Source organism: Podarcis bocagei (assembly GCF_964188305.1).
Source record: "Podarcis bocagei genome assembly, chromosome: 4".
Lineage (NCBI taxonomy): Eukaryota > Metazoa > Chordata > Lepidosauria > Squamata > Lacertidae > Podarcis > Podarcis bocagei.
In genome coordinates this window covers 71,437,482-71,456,911 of record NC_138128.1, presented here as the reverse complement: position 1 = coordinate 71,456,911, position 19,430 = coordinate 71,437,482, and the positions used below count along the sequence as shown (strand labels likewise).

General features: G+C 43.0%; 1 protein-coding gene across 5 annotated transcripts; it reads left to right on the top strand.

Annotated features, from left to right (window-relative positions):
• The first annotated feature begins 4,710 nt into the window (after nucleotides 1-4,710).
• NUDT13 (nudix hydrolase 13) lies at nucleotides 4,711-19,289 on the top strand. Of its 5 annotated transcripts, none has more exons than XR_014006994.1 (11): nucleotides 4,712-4,799; nucleotides 6,275-6,377; nucleotides 7,231-7,370; nucleotides 8,737-8,844; nucleotides 10,000-10,106; nucleotides 11,783-11,908; nucleotides 13,004-13,115; nucleotides 14,760-14,914; nucleotides 15,734-15,958; nucleotides 17,724-17,773; nucleotides 19,118-19,289. XR_014006994.1 is itself a non-coding variant. In XM_081189785.1 (10 exons), the coding sequence occupies exons 1-9, from the start codon at nucleotides 4,757-4,759 to the stop codon at nucleotides 15,926-15,928; spliced, it is 1,089 nt and encodes a 362-aa protein (XP_081045911.1). In that variant the 5' UTR covers nucleotides 4,712-4,756; the 3' UTR covers nucleotides 15,929-15,958; nucleotides 19,118-19,289. The 5 variants fall into 5 exon arrangements, 3 of the variants coding, with proteins under 3 accessions (XP_081045912.1, XP_081045911.1, XP_081045910.1); XR_014006995.1 differs by having other exon boundaries at nucleotides 17,724-17,795; XM_081189785.1 differs by lacking the exon at nucleotides 17,724-17,773.
• Nucleotides 19,290-19,430: the final 141 nt, after the last annotated feature.

Sequence of the window (19,430 nt, the reverse complement as noted above, 5' to 3'; positions counted from 1 at the left end):
CTTCTCGTGGGGGACAATTAGCGCCTTGAATTAATTGGGAAATGTTTTTTTTTTCCGAGGGGGGCGCGCGCGGCGGAATTGCCCATCGAACACAGCGGGGCTCCTTATGCAGGCGGAAACATGCCCAGGGGGTGTGCCGCTACGTAACGGGGCGAAAAGAGTGGGGGAAAGAGCTTTAATTTTTAATTTTTTTTAATTCATCAATAGCGCTGAAAACGCTCCTACGTCGCCAGGCTTCTGCAGACAAGAAAGTGTTTTGTAGGGCATAATGGGTAGCTCAAAACGGACTGATCATTTCATGGTTTCATGGATTGCTCTAGGGGTGAAGGGTTGCTCAAGATTAATACCGTAAGCGTAAGTGGGTTGTTCAGATACTGCCAATCATGGGTTATTAGCAACAGGGTTTTGTTTTGGATTCCACCCCCCGAAAAGTTCAGTCTGGATGAACTAGAATTAATCTGGAATAAGGGGCTGGCATTCTGATGCTGAAGCTTGCAGGCATGAGGAGTACCCACCCCACAATCAGCGCCCATCAATAATAATAATAATAATAATAATAATAATAATAATAATAATAATAATAATAATAATAATGGTGTGCTGGTATCTTAATGCCTGTTTTGTATATTCAGGACATTACATTGGGACCGACTCCAGCAGTAACTGCTGCCTTGTGAGATTTGCTTCCATGGTTGTGTTAGTAGTAGTACAGTAGTACCTCTAGTTAAGAACTTAATTCGTTTTGGAGGTCCGTTCTTAACCTGAAACTGTTCTTAACCTGAAGCACCACTTAGCTAATGGGGCCTCCTGCTGCTGCTGTGCCACCGCTGCACGATTTCCTGAAGCAAAGTTCTTAACCCGAGGTACTATTTCTGGGTTAGCGGAGTCTGTAACCTGAAGTGTATGTAACCCGAGATACCACTGTAACAACAACAGTAAGAACCATGTAATTTGCTCAGTCCATATAAATCCTTCCTTCTGGTGTCACCAGTGTGGTGTGGGACTTAACTACACAGAAGCAACTCTTACTTTGGGGTTTTTTAAATAATGAAAAGGCGTATTTGTTTTTCCTTTAGGAGGATGCTCCATGGGGATGTTCCCCATAGTATGACCTAGAACGGTATTCATTAACATTCTTAGACCAGACCCACCTTTAGCCCAACAGTAGCTACTTCAGATATTATATGTGCACACATGGTCCACACTATGGAAGTGGCAGTGGAGCTGCACAGCTGGCCCTGTCCTCAGTGTTCTCACACTGAGCATGGGACATCTCAGCAATGACTGGGGTCACAGTTCCCATAGAACCCTACGTGCATAGGCTTCCCCTGCTCAGAAAGCCACACTCAACAGGTGGATGTTATGGTGCAGCAGGTGGGAAATCACATGTTGTTGGGGTCAGGACCATCTGCGGGGGGAACAACTTCACACATATAGTCCACATCTGCACTATATTTTAAGGCACTATGATACCACTTGGTTTCCCCCAAAGAATCGTGAGAACTGAAGTTTAAGGTTTATAAGCAGTGCTAGGAGACTGCTGTTCTCCTCACAGAGCTACAATGGTCTGAGGGGAATAGAGGTCATGTAACTGATAAATCAGCCTCATATAACCAGTATGCTTAACTCTAATTAATGCACTAAGGAGTTAAAGCCATAGAGTAGCCTGTCCTTTGTTCTCCCACTTGCACCAAGTGATGAGGTCAAAGCTGAATGCTCCAAGCTTAGACCGCTTGGTTTAAGCAAACCATCTTTGTGTTTCTATACAAATAATTTACCTCTTTTTGGAACCTCAGTTAAACTGCCTGTGTTTTGTAGTGCTGTATGGGAAAGCACATGAATATGACCTTTGGAGAGTTTGTAAGTAAAGCATTTTTTAACTTCCCAAATGTGTAGTCTCTTTCTATGCTAAGGGAAGTGGGGGACTCTGGAAGCAACTTGTAAGGGTTAAAGGTCTAACAACCTATATTTCCAAACTTTACTTTGGTGCATTTTTGTGATTTTAAATCTCTGTTGGGGCTTCTTCACCAAAGAGTACTTACCCAAAAAACTGGATCTTAGGCAGCCAGGGAATTCTCCTTTTTATCTTAATATATTTTATTTTTTTCTTTTACCAGACTAACACCAACAACCACCAACACGCTTAAAAAATTATAGTTCCAGAATTCTTTGGTGAAAGCCATGACTGTTAATGGGGCATCATACTGAGTTAAATGCATAGTGCCAATGTGACCATAATGGCTTATAAAATCAGACTCCTTACCCACAGCATAGCACAGTAAGTAATTTTTCAAGTAAACTCTGTTAGAAGCATTATATGTTAATAGACGAAAGTTCCATCTATCTTTCTGCCAAGCAAGCTAGACATTTCCTTTATCATAGGCACTACTCTAGTCTTGCTTGTTGTAAAGAGATTTATGTGAGCTGTTTTCTCAGTTAATCCTATTAGCCTTGTGGATTAACTGGATAGTGTTTGCTATGTTCAAGAAGCTCGTGAGAAACACTCAAGCATAACTCGGCAGTGCTGTATATCATTTGAAGAACAAGTGTGCCGTATCCCCGTAACGGCTCATTTTTAAAATTGTGTATGGATATATATCTTCCAGTTAAATGCCTGGCAACCTTTATTACTGTCTTTGAGAACAAAACAAAAAGGATGGCACTATTTATTTATTTTTATTTTCAGTTTAAGAATTCATCAGCCAGAGTGCCTTAAGCATACAAATGGCATCCTCAAAGTGGTTGTTTTAATCTACACAGCTTCAGAGACTTTGTTTAACTTTCCCCCTCTATAGATTGAATATTGTTACTGACTCATTCAGTAAGATCAGTGTTGGCTGCAGTACTCAAACAACTCCGGGCTCTGAGGAGTTCTGGCTGGAAAAAAGCCCTGGGTAGAACTGAGGAAATTCTCTGTCTGAAATTCTGGAGAGCTGCTGCCGGCCATAGCTGCTCTCCAACACTGAGGTAGAAAGACCAATTACCTGGCTTGGTGCAAAGCAGGTACATTTGTTCCTGTGAATGTGATTTTGCTGCTGGGCCAGTTGCCAGAGAAGCAAGAGGCAGTTAAGGCTGGTCCCCCCCCCCCTTTAATGGTTCACATCAGATGAATACAAAAAGATTTGTGTGGCATCTTACGCATTTATTCTGGGTTCTGCTCCAAACCGCACCAAAAGCTGGATCCCTAAATAAATAGCTGGTTCTGCCCAGGGCCTCGCTCTGAGTTCCACTATCACAACTAGAAAGGTCACCTGCAGTCCCAATACAGAAACCAGAAATTTGAGTTGGCAGTCTTATTTGGGAAAATAGAAAACAATAGTATAGCAGTTCTGCGTAAACACTACTAACGTAAGGGCAGAGGAAGATAAGATCTAGTTCAGCATTCTTTTTCCCAACTAGATGCCTCCGGGAAAGCCACAGGTTGACAAATATTTTGTTGTTGTTGCTTTTAAAAAGCGGCTTGCTCATTTATTTTTGTGTTGTAATTACTAACAATAATTTCCTGCTATAATAATTTTTGGTGTTCATTATTGTGTTTGATGAAGGTGTTTTTTTATATGGTAGATAATCTTTTGGGAGAAACACTTTTAGTACATTTGCATTGCTTTAATACATTTTCTATTGTTAGCTTTATTTTTGTGTGTACAATTGCCTTTAAGGACTCCTTTTGGCTATGTGAAGCATTGCATAAATTCAAACCATGGGTTGGCAAACTAAGGTCCGCGGGCCGGATCAGGCCCAATTGCCTTCTAGATCCGCCCTGCAGATGGTCCAGGAATCCAAGCAGCCAGCATAGTGCATGCGCAGGCTGGTTTTTCTGTGACTCAGCCAGGCTTGGGGGTCAAAAGTGAGGCAGGCGGCTGCTCGAGACAAGCCCCTTCTCCGTCTGTCGCGCACATGCAGCAATATTTTCTTCTGGGCTGGGGAAGAGGGAAAGGGAGCCACAGTTCGGATTTCCACCATGGAGCTGCCGGCGACTGACCAGTGGCAGGGGCTCAGAGGCGCCTCGGGAGTGATGCCCGCCAGTGTTTATGGTGGCTGCACTCCAAAGCAGTTCTGCGCTCTGCTGGGGAGGCTGCTTGTTAGCTACACGGTGCGAGCCATGGAAAGGTAAATAGCTGCTGCCACCTCGTCTTCCCTCACGCGAGGAAAAGAACATTTTTGCTTGAGTGGCGCCGGCCTGACTCAGCGTGGCCAACGGCTTTTCCTTTCACCCACTCATGTGCACACGCTCTCCAGGGCTGACAGGAATGGTGCACTTACCTCAGCCCCCCTCCTGCCTTACGAGAGAAATAATAACTGTCAGCTCGTAAACTGCAAAGGAAGCAGCGTGTGTGTATGAGGAAACACCCCCCCAGAAAAAAAAAATCACATTTGTGCAACATTGGGGTTGGTCCCAATAAGGGTTTTTGCAAAAAAAATGTGGGTCATAATCATGGCAACATATAGTCTGGCCCCCCGACAAGGTCTGAGGAACAGTGGACCGGCCCCCTGCTGAAAATGTTTGCTGACCCCTGATTTAAACCAACCTTGGAGGAAAATGAGGAAGGGGCTGTCCAAATCCTACTAACATTGGTAAGCACTTTAGAGCACTTTCAGCATAGGTACCTCCACTATTGGTTATGTTGTTAAAGGAATTGTACCTGTTGAACTACACTTCCCAGAGGCCCATTTTGAGCCAAAGGATTATGGGTAGTGTAGTTTGGATTAATAGACAACCTGAACCGAGCGCCAATCAGTGTGGAGTGTTTGCTAAATGCTTCCTGCTGACGGAAACTGCCGTGTGCTTTTATATAACAGTAAGTGAAAAGCTTTCATTTGTCATTCTTGACTACTGTCTGACCCTGCAGGGATTTAAGACTGAAAAGCAGCTTGGAGGAAAAAAGCAAATCTGTACTTTTGAGATCTGAAGTTCAACTTCTCTGTGATTGATTTAGCATTTACGGTATGGAAGAACCCGCCACAGAGCCTTCCTGGGACTTTGAATTCCTTCCCTGATGACAGAAATCCCGCTTACGTACAACTCTTTCTGGGGAGCAGAGCTTCATGCTCTTTGACATTGCACAGATAGAAATAGGACATTTGTAATAAGGAACACATCTTGTTTTCAAAACTAAAAATTACTTTCTGAGTGCTTCTCCCTTTCCACTTTTGCATATGCCTGAAGACTTTGGTTCGCTTACTGTAGTACTACTGTAGAAGTACTGTACTGAGCAAGCTCAGAGGCTGTGACTGATCCAGTGAGTCGCATGACTGAGTAGAGATTTCATACTGGGTTTCTCCCAAATCAGATACTCTTAACTCTGCAGCATGTCAGTAAATCATCTTGCAACTGAAGTTACAGTATTTCCATTGTTATTGCATATTTTTTATTTTTTAATATTTTTATATACTTTTATCTCTGATACGCTTTGCAATTTTGAATGGCAAATGGTATAGAAACAGAAATAATAAATAAATCCCATCAAATTTAGTGGGAGTCAAGGGCTTTCTACTGAGTAAACATGCATAGGATTGCATTTTAGTCTCCTGCTTGGTAGAATAGCTGCAACTGTAATGCAGGCAGCAGCTATTATTGGCGGATAGAATGGAAGGAAAGTTAATGTACCTTTGTGCTTTTTAAAATACATTCCACGGGGAGGGAGAGCTACCAGAAAATAAGGACTTTTTCTGGTAAGTAGGAAGAGCTGGAGCTTCTGCAGCTGTTCCTGAACTCTCTTCTGTCTGTGACTTTTAGGGCAAAGTACAGTTTCTTCTCAAATGTCTGTTGTCAGACAGTAAAGATCTGAGGGTACTACAGGATTCTATGACACCCTGTTTGTTTTTTCCTGTTCTGTTTGGATGGTGCAGTTAAGGTGGAACATAAGAAATTCATTTCACGCATAGTTACAGTAGCAAGAGTTTTACTGGCAAAAAAAATGGAGACTGTAAATGATACCTTCTGTAGGTGAGCAGACAGAAAATGTGGGTGTTTGCATTAATGGTTTAACTTACAGTTTTTACAAGAACAAGAGAGAAAAAAGGCAGTAAGGCATGCTTGTGGTAAATTGGGGTTTTATTCATTTTTATTGAATATTGAAAGAACTTGATTTTCCCAAAAATGCAATATGGGTTCACAGTGTTGATTTTCCTCATTCATAAATGAGGATCCATCAGGGTTATTATAAGTCGTGTGTGTGTGTGTGTGCGTGCGTGCATATATATCCTTGAAGATGTATATCTGTGCATAGGTATGACTTATTTATAATAATATGGTATTTTTCTTGTTTTTAAGCTATGGCACACAAGATGGTAATCACTTTGGTCTATCGAGTGGGATATAGAAGAGCTTCTTCTCTGTATTCCAGGCTGCATTCAACCTATGTCAAGAAAATGAGGTAAATGCTTAACCTGTGGGGAATTTGAGCCCAATATGCTAGAATTTGTTGTTAATGGGATAAAGCTAGAATTACTCCAGTATGTTTTTACGGCTTACTGTTTTAATTACCCAGACATTTGGTGGCTGAAGACTAAGGTTCATAGCAATCTCTGGATAGAATCATGTTTTTAATTGTAACTATTTTTCGTTTTCACTGTAATTGTTTTTAGAAGGTTTTAGAATGTTGGGTTTTGTTGCTGTTGTTACTAAATTATGGATACGTTTGCTGGCATGGGCTTGTTTGGGCGGAAAGGTAAGATATAAATTCAATCAATCAGTCAATAATAGACCTTGTATTATCAGTACAGTATTTTTACAAGTATCTGGAGCACAAAGATGGAGAATGCAACAACAGGTTCTGCCACAGAATACTTTGGATACAGCCCTGTACCCATATTCCCTGTACAGTGGTACCTCGGGTTACATACGCTTCAGGTTACAGACTCCGCTAACCCAGAAATAGTACCACGGGTTAAGAACTTTTCTTCAGGATGAGAACAGAAATTGTGCTCCAGCGGCACGGCAGCAGCAGGAGGCCCCATTAGCCAAAGTGGTCTTCAGGTTAAGAACAGTTTCAGGTTAAGAACAGACCTCCAGGACAAATTAAATACTTAACCCGAGGTACCACTGTACTGGGAATAACCCCCATTGATCTGAGATGGACTTACTTCTGCGTAGAAGTAAGTAAGGAAATTACATGTTGGGCTGCAGTGGAAAACTCGCCCGGAGAAAATACCGTAGGAACAGATGCATAGGCTTGCACAGTTAGTCTTCTTCATGTGCTGCACTTTCTGATCCTTTTCAACCTGCAGGTATATGTCCGAGCTAAAAGACAATGATGATGCTTGCAGGAAAGCCTCTAACTTGGGAACTTTCTTCCTGTTTCACAACTACTCTCCCTTACTGCAAGAGAAAGGAAACATGCTCCTGGCGCCAAAGTTAAATGCAGCAGGTAACAAGTTTATTCTGCAACAATCCTTCCTTTTCACGAGAAATGTCCTATCTGTTAAGGTGTTAAAGATGCTTTTAGTGCCTGCTCCCAGAGAACCTGGGAGAACAGTAGATTAAGCAGTGGAAGGTGGTCCGTTAGGGCAAAGAAGGCATTGCCTCACTAACCTCAGTCTGCCCCCAGCCAGCCCCCACCTGCCAGCCTTATTACTTACAAGCAGTCCAGCGGGAAGCACTGCCTGTCCGCTTCCTTCCACCTCAGCCTCAGTGTTGTCCTTGGAGAACTCAGCAGTGAGAAGGATGAGAGAGGACAGGGATAAACCTAAAATTTGTTGTCTCTGTCTGTCGTTGGGTTTTCCTTCTCCTGCGGTTGGCTTCTGTATCACTGAGTTTAAATGGGAGGGGGCAGAGAGAGAGAAGTCAGGAGTTAGAAATTTTCAGCAGGAAGGTATCAGCACTCTAATAAAACTTAAATTCCTGGCGTTCCTTGATGAAACTTTTAAGCTTGATGGCAAGGGGTGACATAACTGGGTTTCCGAGCCCCACAGGCGTGCCACAGAAAGAATGTAGTAGGTCAGGGGAGCCATGGACTCAAAAAGGTTGAAAACCTCTGTACTAGAGGTGCCACAGGCCTGATCTAGCAAGGCTGTGCTTATGTTCCTATGAAATTTTCAACTGTGAAACAAATTTCAAAACGACTTCAGGTTTTGTGGTAGAGATTTATAAAATATACCTGTGGCTTTTGTTTTAGGACAGCGGTCTAGGCCTGGGCGATGTACTGATACATCAGTGATGAAGGATGCTTGAAATCAGGGTGTGTGAGAGAGAAGGAAGGCACAGGGAGAATCAGGCATGTGGTGAAGGATGCTTGAAATCAGGGTGTGAGTGTGTGAAGGAAGGCACAGGGAGAATCAGGCATGTGGTGAAGGATGCTTGAAATCAGGGTGTGAGTGTGTGAAGGAAAGAGCTGTGAGATTGGGCGTGTGGTGAAGGAGTGTGGAGAATCGGGCGGGTGGTGAAGGAGACTTCAGATTGGGCAGGAATGCACCGGAGCCCAGAGGACAAATCAGCTCCTTGGAGAATAGGCTGCCCTGAGGGGAAGGGACTATGGTGCTGGGGAAGCTAGTGAGCAAGGAGACGGTGCTCGTCCTTCCCCTCTCCTAGCTTGGTGTGTGTGTGTGCATTCCATCTCCTCCATTTCAACATAGCGATATATCGTCATATCGTGATGTTTGGCTGGTGATACATCGCAATGTTGAAAAGCTGACATCGCCCAGCCCTACAGCTGTCCCAGATTACAGAAATGTTAACCAATGTTGTGCTGATGTGCCTTTCTAAACTTCCTCTTCCTCTGTTTGTCTGGTTTTCAGAAATTAAGAGGATTCTAGAGAAGTTCAGACAGAGCGAAGAAAAGATAGAGGATTCCATGCTGGTTGGATGTTCAAATGAGTGCAGGCCGTATTTTGCTTTGGACCTAGGTTAGAATGACCTTTTGTATACTGTTGCATGCAACCCGAATCTCTGAGCAGCGAAAGACTGCAGGGGTTCCTGCACTTACCCAGGGTTCAGTTTCCTTGGAATGAAGTTCAGTGGCGACTGTGGTATTTTTAGGATAAGTGGCTTTGTTTACACACACAGAAAGAACATAGGATGGAGGGGCTCACAGCATTAACAACCCAACAGATCTTGCTTCTTGATTAGGTTTCCAGCTTCCAGTGCCAGCCAGCAAACTCCCAGACACAACTCTGGCTATTGTTCTTCTAACCTAGGATGAGGTGGCATCTAGCCAAGTGCAGGGAGCAAGGAAGCCTATCCACGTCCCTCCTTGGAGAGTGCCATTGCTTAGTTGAGATGCTGATGAGAGCACACCTCCCATCATCCCTCATCATTGGTCCTTCTAGCTAGGGATGGTGGGAGTTGTAGTCCAGCAACAGCTGGTGACCCAAGTATGAGAAACACTGAAGGCAAGGAAACTTGTCTGAGAAGTTCAGCAGCCTGTTCTACTACTAGATTCTAAGCCTCACCGGATACAGGATCACAGGCCTGGAAGGGATCCAAGGATATCATCCAGACTGACCTCCCCAACCCATAACAATACATATATATCCAGCTCTAATCCCAAGGTGGGAGATAGCCAGTTCTTCAGCCCCCAATAATGTGCCCCAATGTGCATCCCTTTATGCTTAATTGTATTGAATTTGATTTCTTATTTTGGTGCCCATTCACTCACTCAATTTGGAGCCATCCTTCTGGAACACTTCGCAGAAAAGTTGCCCTTTCACCATCCTGAATAATATGGTGTCACCTTCAAACTTGTATACAGGCCTATATTTTTCACACCCGCTTTTCACTGAAGTCGATTTGTCCTAATGCGTCTTCATTTTGTAAGAATATACTGCTTTTGAGATGACGTTGATGCCTGTGTGACAGCAGCAGTCTCATCTGGGAGCCGCCCAGAGTGGCTGGGGAAACCCAGCCAGATGGGCGGGGTGTAAATACTAAATTTATTATTATTATTATCAGCTACAGTGCCATAATTATGTGCTATTGATATAGATCAAAGGGCATGGGGGTACGTGGGGGTAGGGGTAGTAACTGAGATATCCAATTCCCACAGATTTATTGAATTTCAGGATCCTTGGAAAGATCTGCCCTTGAAGCTGAACTCAATGGATCATTTGGGGAAATGAGGAAAGCTTTCTTCCAGTTAGAAGAAGAAGATGCCAGTTTGATTTCCACGGTAGGATTTTACGTGTAAACACAGAGACTGCTTGTGTTGGATATTATATTACTGTTAGAAAGCTGAAAATCCAGATTTTCTTACCTCTGCAGATTCTGGCCCTGTGAACTCATTTTTCTCTCCCACTTTTTATTCTCCTCACAAATGTCCTTCCAGCCTTATCATCTCTGCCTCATTCCTCCAACCCTCCTTCCATCACCGTAGGCCCATTTGCCTGCTATCAGGACAGCCCAGCTGACCCAATGACATTCAGAGACCCTGATCAGAGTGGGCCGAATATTTTTAGCCAAAGAACCTGGGGCCTGTCATGCCTTGCCCCTCTGTGATAGTGAGACAGGCTGCCACTTGCTGCTAGAGACTCCACCACACAATCCCTTAGGTTAGGGGTAGGCACCCTAAGGCCCTTGGGCCGGATGCGGCCCAATCGCCTTCTCTATCCGGCCTGCGGATGGTTCGGGAATCAGCGTGTTTTTACATGAGTAGAATGTGTTTTATTTAAAATGCATCCCTGGGTTATTTGTGGGGCATAGGAATTCGTTCTTTTTTTTTTCTTTTCAAAATATAGTCCGGCCCACCACATGGTCTGAGGGACAGTGGATCAGCCCACGGCTGAAAAAGGTTGCTCACCCCTGCCTTAGGTGGTTGAACATTGGCTTAGCATCCTAGGAGCACTTCCTGACATCTCCAGGCAGGGCTGAAGAGAACCCTACCTGAAATTCTGGAGACCTCCTGCCAGTCAATGTATACAAGATACTGAGCTAGACGGACCTGATTCACTATTATGCAGCTTCCTATGTAGAACACATTGATGTAAGAGGGAGGGTGAAACTGAACCGCTTCTTATACTTATTGCAGTTTGGGGCTGGTTCCCATATTTCACTTTACCACATCAAAGTCCTCAAGAAATGGTTTTATCTTTTTGGTTGAAGTGTGCCCAGCCCACGGCAGTGTCGGCTGTTGTTTATTCACCACACTGCGGGAGAACCAACTCTTAATGGAGCAATTGGGTTGTCCAGGACCAAAGATGTCCATACACTCCACAGTTGTGATGCTCTTACTTGAGGGGCATCAAAGTGGGCTCTTGAAGACAATAAAGCCCTCAAAGGGCTGCAGTGGTGATTAAGGAAAGCAATCCATTGGGGAGTAATTTATTCTGATTTTATAAACCCCCGGCTTGAGAAGCCCGCTCCTGAGAGCAAGTGGACACGGAGGCCAAAGAAGATGGTGCGTGGCTCCTTTTGTTACAGGGCTAGCATGGTGTATTGTCTAGAGTGCTGTGTTTGGTTGTGGGAATCTCAAATCTGTTTCTCATCCATGAAGCTCAGTGGTTATTCTTGGGCAAGCCTCTGCCTAGCCTACTTGACCTGAGGGTTTTCTGTTAGAAGTTGTGCTACTGTTAGAGAATGTGTGGGGAACCTTGGAACCTTCAGATGTTGTTGAACTACAACTTCTCTCAGCCCCCCAAGATGGCCAATGACTAGGGATAATGGAAGTTGTGGTTCAGCAACATCTGGCAGGCCAAAGATTCCTCACACCTGTGCCATATGGAAAGAAAATATGCATTTCCTGGAGCAATTTGTTCTTATTTTATAAACCAAGTTTTGATGGGTGTGTTAACAAATGGGTTGCCGTTCGTATCCTCTCAGTGTTCTTCATAACCTGATTGATGTTTATAGGCTAAGGCTCTCCTTCGTTGGCATGATAACAACCAGTATTGTGGGAAAACAGGACAGCTCACAGTGAAGAACCTGGCTGGAAGCAAACGGGTTTGTCAGAGCAGTGAAATAATCTATTACCCACAGGTGGGCACCCTCAAATATTTTTGTCCAGTTGGCATGTGTCTTTGAACTCTGATCATGCCTCTTGCTTGTCTGGATGGGGGACAGAGAAGGGTGTGTGGGTGTATCTAGAAACTAGCCAACTGTACAAATGTAAAATTTGCATCCAGTGCTCCACCTACTTTTGGTTCCCCTCACAGGTGGTACATGGTCCTTGAAAGGTTGCCAAGAGAGGAGCAGGAATTTATTATATTCACTGGACACCCATTTACCTGGGCTCTCTGGGCGATGTACAATTGAACCATTTACCGTGATTAAAACGAAAACAAAATAATCAATTAATTGTAATCATAGTATGCATTGTTGTTGTTGCTTGTTGTCAAATAATATGGAAGCCAAAACTGTACAGAGAAAGTTGATCACAAACAGCTAAAATAATCTAAAAGGACAAAGCACCTTCTGACCATCATAAAAGCCATAAAAAGAAGTGTGCATGCACACGAAAGCTCATACCAAGAACTAACTTAGTTGGTCTTTAAGGTGCTACTGGAAGGAATTTTTTTATTTTGAGCCATAAAAATGTCACTCTCAATATTTGTAAAGGATTAAGATGGTGTTCAAAGGCCTGAGGGAACAGAGAAGTCTTTGCCTGGTGCCTGAAATATGTTAGTGAAGGTGTCAGACAAGCTTCTCTAGGGGAACCATCAAGGCCCCCTCCTTCAGAATTCCCCAGTACCATGGATTGGATCCCAATCCTAGCATCTTCAAACACACCCAGCCCCCCACCCCACCTGCATAGCTGCTATTTGAAAAAGTTTTAAAGAGACAGAGATGCATTCCACATCTCTTGTTTCCGCAAGAGCACTAAGGTGGACCCTGATAGTCGGGATGGTGCCAAAGTCCGCAGCAGGATCCTGTCTTCTGAACTGCCAATTATTTTGCTCCAGGGTCTGCCCATAACAGCCAGGAAAGTGTAAGTGTGGGGGCCTTTGTAGTGGTCGCTTGCATTTTTCACACATCCCACTCCTGTGGTTGCAGTTTGTACTCCATATTGGAATCAGCAGGTCTGATCCCTCTCTTAATTTCTTGTTCATTGGCTTTTTGTTTTAACATAAAAAGATGTCTCCAGTCGTTATTACTTTGGTGTCTGATGGGAGTCGATGCCTTCTCGTACGGCAAGCATCTTTTCCTAAAGGGATGTACAGTGCTCTGTCTGGCTTCTGTGATATAGGTAAGGAAACATGTGACACCATACTGTTAAGTTTGCATGCACAATATTCTAATTAGAGGCCTGCTACCTCATAGCATGTGGTAGAAAACTTGCTTACTTCAGAGATGATATGTGATGAGTTGTGGGAAACCTAACAAGAATTTGCTCATTGTCTGACACGTAACTTACTAACCTGGGGAAGCAACAACTAATGGCTATATTGCACTTACGCTGAAACTAACAATAATTGAGTCAGCTCTTGAAGTACCTTGATGGACTTAGACATTTTGCAAATTGAAAAACACTTGTGTTAGGCTTTTTGCAATTATATTTTCAGCATCAGTGCTGGATGGGCAGTGATTTAAAGCCTGCTTTCTTCAGGGAGTGGTTATGTGATTGAGTTCTCCTTGAGAAACTTGGTTGCACAGGCAATCCAACCGTGTCTCTACCTGCCCCTCAATTAATGTCACGTATGATGTCAGGTGTGGGGTACATAGCCTTGGTTTGGGGAAAACAGCTTTGCAGGCCAAATTGGGTTCCTTGCTTGGCCTAACTTGGTGTTTGGACTGAGTCCTGCTTTAGGACTCATGAAAACAGCTGTCTTTTACTGTGTCACACCATTGGTCCAAATAGCACAGTACTGTAAGAGCTGCAGCTCAAAGGTAAAAGTGGATTAATACCATAAAAGCAAAATGGATTTCTTGAAGGAACTTCATTACTCTAGCATTTTTCCTGCTGAAGATGAAGTCTGAAAAAGGTGCAAGTAGATATGAGAAGGAAGCCATATTCTGCCATTTTAGATTCCCGTGTTCAGCATTTAGCAGTTAGTGCTGGTGGTGATAAAGATTAGCTGAAGAAAGGAGCTCTGTTAAAGTACTGAGGGAAACCAGCCTGTAAAGGAAACATGTGTATCTCCATTGGTAGTCCCCTGTTCTGTTGGTTCGCTTGATCCAAAACACCAGAGTCACTTTTTACAGTGGCTCTCCAGCAATCCACCAGCCAAGTAAATTCTCCACTTGCCAGAATACATAGTTAAGATCAAGTCTCAACTCTTCCAACTTAGTTGGGCACTTGACCAGTAAAAAATAAATAAATTGGTCAGCTGTCCCATCAAGCATTTTTATTTATCTTTATTATCACCAAGTTTGATCATTGTGTTTATTTGTCAAAAACAAGTAAGTTAACTGCTATTATGAAATAGTGAATTAACTTTTTAAAGACTTGCAATAAATTATTATGACTTAACAATGTTAGGTAGGCTTTTCAAAGATGTGAACAATTCAGGGAACAGTTCTTGTCATTGGTTTTTATCCTAACTCAACAGGGACGAGTTTGCATTTCATTTAGGAAGAAAACGTAACAGTAAGCAACTATTAAATTCTGGTTTTTCAAAGGCAGTTTTACCACCAGGTAGCAAGCCACCTCTTCAGACACCACCAGCGTCAAGCCTTCATGATTAAAAAAAAGTTGGTTGACTATGCTTGACCAACCCTGCTTGAACTGTGTTAAAATAGGGCATTTAACCTAAAAGGTGGGCTGGAAATCCATTAAGCATAAACAAGAAATGCTTATTGTGAGGTATATCCTCATGCCTACTCAAAAGAAAACTTGTAAGCCTTCTCTCAGGATACAATGCTGCCCTTAGAGACTCTTTCTACTCCCAAGGTGAAACTCTGGAAGAGACACTCCGGCGAGAAGTGGCTGAAGAGGTGGGGTTAGAGGTGGAGTCTGTCAGCTATTCTGCATCTCAGCATTGGCCATTCCCAAGCAGCACACTAATGATTGGCTGCCATGCCCTGGTGAACCCGCAACAGAGCAAGGTAAGGAGGTGGTGGTGGAATCTTTCATTTGATCCACTTGCCTTGTTGGACTACAATTCCTATCACCGCTGACCAATGGCTAAACTGGCTGGAGATGATGGGAGTTGTAGTCCAACAACATCTGGGGACCCAAGGTTAGCAAACCAAGCTTTATTGATTTGGCTTATCTAAATGTATATGATCAGTGACGTAAAATCCTTCGCCGTCTTGGTTCTTCTGTGGTTTTGACTACTGAAAACAGTTCTGGAGAGCAGGAAGGTGCATTCGTATTCCCAGCCCTGTTTGTCTGTCCAAGCAGCCTGACAAGCAAAAGTTATTTTCACTGTCGTAAATAGTTGACTGTAATAGATATGTGTGTAAACACACACACACACACACACACACACACATGCATATTTGTCATTGTTGGCATCTGTCTGGCTCGAGAGACAATGGAGTGTGCCTCTGGGGGTGAGATCAACTTGCTGTGTTAGCAGCACTGAAGTGACCTTTCTGGGGTGCAAGCCTGGACAGTGTGTATGGAGGTCCTGGGCTGCTCATATGACAAGACCCCCTCTCGGTCTCGCTGATGTGGTCCAAAGGAAAGCAGAGAAATATGTTTGGCACCAGCCAGGCTGCAGGAGTTGCTGTTAAGATAGGTTATTGTTATTAACTTCACATTGATTGGGGAGAGAGGCAGGAGTCCATTGTCTAGCCACCAGGTGATTGTGTGACAGGGGCGAGATTGGTACTTGAGGCTTCCTGTCTGTTAACTACAACACTACTCTAAGCTTTCGTTATGATGCTGCTGTTTTTATTTTTAAAACTTTTCATTTGCAGATTAATATCAACAGACAGGAGCTAGAAGCTGCCGAGTGGTTCAGCCATGGGGAAGTGGTGAAGGCTCTTGGGCGGAACCCAAAACCTTCCAAAGACAAAGATGACAACCTCTCATTTTGGGTGCCACCTAAGCAAGCCATAGCCCATCAGCTGATTCAGGAATGGGTCAAAAAGCAAGGTCCTGTGCCTACTTAGAGACACTTATTCAATCATTTACTGCTCCAGGTAAATATCCGAGTGCCAGTTGGCCTTTTAATTTCAGTGACTCCATATGTTAAGATTTTCTGCAGGACATTTATAGGTGGAGAGGGTGGTTCCATTTCACACTTTTGCCTGAGGCTAAAGAATTTGTCCGTCAGATCCTGAAGGTGTATATATATCACCTGGATGGGTTTGTAAGGGGGGGGGGATGTTGCTAAGGGTCAGTGGCTCCTCCCTGCAGCTTTCATTGTTTCACAGTTCTTGATGGGAATCATTCCCAAGTGCTTTTCTGGAGTATAACTGGTAAGTCAGAGTTGACCCTAAGCAATGGTTGCTGGTCTTGTCGGGCTCATGAGCACATTTGATTCTATGATTTGCAATTGTTGTGGGCACCGCACCCACCCACCCACCCACCCCACAGCCTCTGCTGTTGGCAACAATGAGTATTTCAGGCCCAAATTCAGTGGGAAAAGGAGTGAGGGGCATGGATCCCATGGCCAGTGACATGTTGGCAAGCTCTGGTCTAAAGACTCTCCCGATGTTTTCTAAAGTTATTTGCTAGATACAATGCCAAAGTTCCAATTAAAAACAAAAGCCTCTCAAAAGCTTACGCCACCAGAAATGTGATTTATTTATTTTATTTAGTGACATTTATATGCTGCTTAATTGTACAAACTTCTAAACAGTTTGAAGTCAGCCGGCAGCTGAAAAACGAATACTCTACAGTTATTTGTAAAGTTCACTTTAGTAAAGGCATTCAGCTCTCATCTTCTATTTCACTTCCTCTGTGACAGCCTGCAACTGAACTCCATCTTCCTGGCAGAAAGTAGTTAGACTTGCCTTCAGAATGCGGCTCTTAGTATTTACTGCTATTACTATAAGCTCTCTGAGGTTTGAACTGTTTCCTACTTCTTTTAAGGAACTGATATACCAAACCATCATCATCATCATCATCATCATCATTATTATTATTATTATTATTATTATTATATTATTATTACTATTTTATTATTATTATTATTATTATTATTATTATTATTATTATTATTATTATTATTTGCTTCATTGTTTCCCTATGGTAGTTCACAATTTTTCCTGTCCTGGGCGTTGTCTGTGTAGAACACTCTCATCCTGCAAATAAAAAGGATTCCATCAGCCCAGATTTCTTCTTTCTGGGAATATTGCCCATATACTGCTTCCAAGTCAGAGTGCTCGACTGTTTTCTTGTTCAAAAATGCTGCAAAAATATAGCTGGAATAAGGTTGCAGTGATAAATGCGGTTGAAGCACCCATTTGGTTCAACAGCTTATTTAATTAAATGTTCCAGATGGAAACTCAGACAGTTATATAGAGGTCACATTCAGTTCAAGAGCCTGCTTATCAGTCAAAATGTGGAAGGCACAGCAACTGCCCTTTCCTCAGGAAAGTTCAATAGATGTTTCAGCCCAACAGAACTCTGTATTGGGGCCTGCCACTCTCTGAAAAAGACCTTATGAGACTCTTGGAACCAAAGTCGAGTGGATGGCTTCTTTTGGCCTCAACAAATGTTACACTTTTCATCCACGACCTCCTATACTTAAGTTTGGGAGCAATTGTCCATTCTTTACCATAGATGTTTGATAAATTTTAATTGATATTCATGTTTAAGGTAGCGCATGCCCTAATTTTCCATGCACGTTGAAAGACTAGCAAATGACTGCAAGTATTTTAGCTATCTTGAGAGTTGTTATGAGCAGCTGTAATACTCCTATTTTTTTGTTTTTGTTTTTGCATAACCTCCCCCCTCTAGGGATGTATTCCGTTCCAAGAGAAGGGTGGATTTGAAGCTTAGCAATGAATGTCAGTACTTCCTCCTATTGTGGTAAAATGTTTTGATATATTCCTTCTTTTGAGAAAGGCCAGAAGCAGATACTTATTGGTACTTAATAGAAAAGTCAGAAGAAAATACTTCAGGCAGGGTGATCATATTTACAGTAAAACTTGAACCATGTAAACAGACCCCTACATTCCATTTTACAAAAGGAAATGCAGTGGTTTGGTTTTCAAACAGAATGCGTTCTGGGAGTCCGTTCAACTCCTGGAACCACCCGAAAACCAAAGCATGGCTTCCGATTGGCTGCAGGACGTCTGGCTTCCAAAAATCGTTCGAAAACCGGAACACTCATTTATGGGTTTCAATCATTCGGGAGCTATTTGTTTGGGAGCCAAGGCTTTTAGCTTCCATGGTACAACTGAAAGCTAGTCATTCTTTAGTGGGAAAAGTAATTTCTCCTTTCACCCACCCATTTTCAGTAGCAACTACTGAAGCTACTGATAGTTGGTGGCAACCTTACGCTTCAGAAAGCTGATAAATTGGAATGAGTAACTTGTAGTCCATTCATTGTTCATGGCTTGCAATACCCATCATACCTGACCATTGTCCATAGTGACTGGGGCTGCTGAGAATCAAGAGTCCACTCCTGGACAAAACAGTTGAAGATTTAAGTTCTCCACTGTTCCCACAAACGCAAATGAGTTGTGACATGGAACCACGTGAAGGCAGGAAGCAACATTGCACTTGAGACACCCCCCGCCCCACTTCAGGATGCAGTTTGTCCCTTCAGCTGTAAACTTTCATAATGTATAACTTACGGATATGGAAAAGCAGTATCAAAATTAAAATATACTTCCAGTAACTACTTGAGGACAGAAAGACGACAAGAGCATTCTAGAACAGCCTTTCTCAACCTGTGGGTCCCCAGATGTTGTTGGACTACAACTCCCATCACCCCAAGCTAGCAAGGCCAGAGCTCAGGGATGATGGGAGCTGTAGTCCAACAACATCTGGGGACCCACAGGTTGAGAAACGCTGTTCTAGAACCATCATTTTTTTTTTGCCTACAGCTGTTTTTGAATGTTTACCTACGTCAAAGTTGAGTTTTAACAGTGAGGGGGGTTGGAAAGACAATAAAAACAAACTTAATGCAAACTATAATGGAGAAAAGAAAAACATTTCCCCCACTACAATTATTTAATTTTGTATGGAGAAAAAAGAGCTTGAAGAAAAGGCAGTAATCTGGCTTGGTTTTATCATCACTTTTAACAGACGGTGAGTTATTTCATTTGAAATTAGTTTACTTTCACGAGCTGGAGAGATTATGACACCATTGGGCAACTTATTAAATCAACTTGTTCATATTGCAGATGGGGAAGATGAAAGCCAGTTCAAAAGGGATACACTTAGGACTTGAGACAGAAGTCAGATCTGACTCAGCTGCATCAGGACTTCAACCTACAATTGACTCCTTATGTAAAATAGGCTACTGGCAGCCTAAATGTTGGCAAGCAAGGTCAATCCTAGTGCAAGTGCTGTTCAGGCACACAGAAAATATATCTGTACAAAGAACACAAAGAAACCCTTAACAGCCGCGATCAGCTCAACAGATTAATGTTGCCTTCTCTGAACTGCTTAACCACACCGATATATGCAGAAAGCTTTTTCCTGAATAACCACTGA

Excerpts from the sequence above, each read along its gene's own strand:
- NUDT13 (XM_081189785.1), top strand. The coding sequence starts at position 4,757 with ATGCTTCCTGCTGACGGAAACTGCCGTGTGCTTTTATATAACA. Across the intron at positions 8,845-9,999 it reads GTATTTTGCTTTGGACCTAG|GATCCTTGGAAAGATCTGCC; the intron begins GTTAGAATGACC and ends ATTGAATTTCAG. Across the intron at positions 14,915-15,733 it reads TGAACCCGCAACAGAGCAAG|ATTAATATCAACAGACAGGA; the intron begins GTAAGGAGGTGG and ends TTTCATTTGCAG.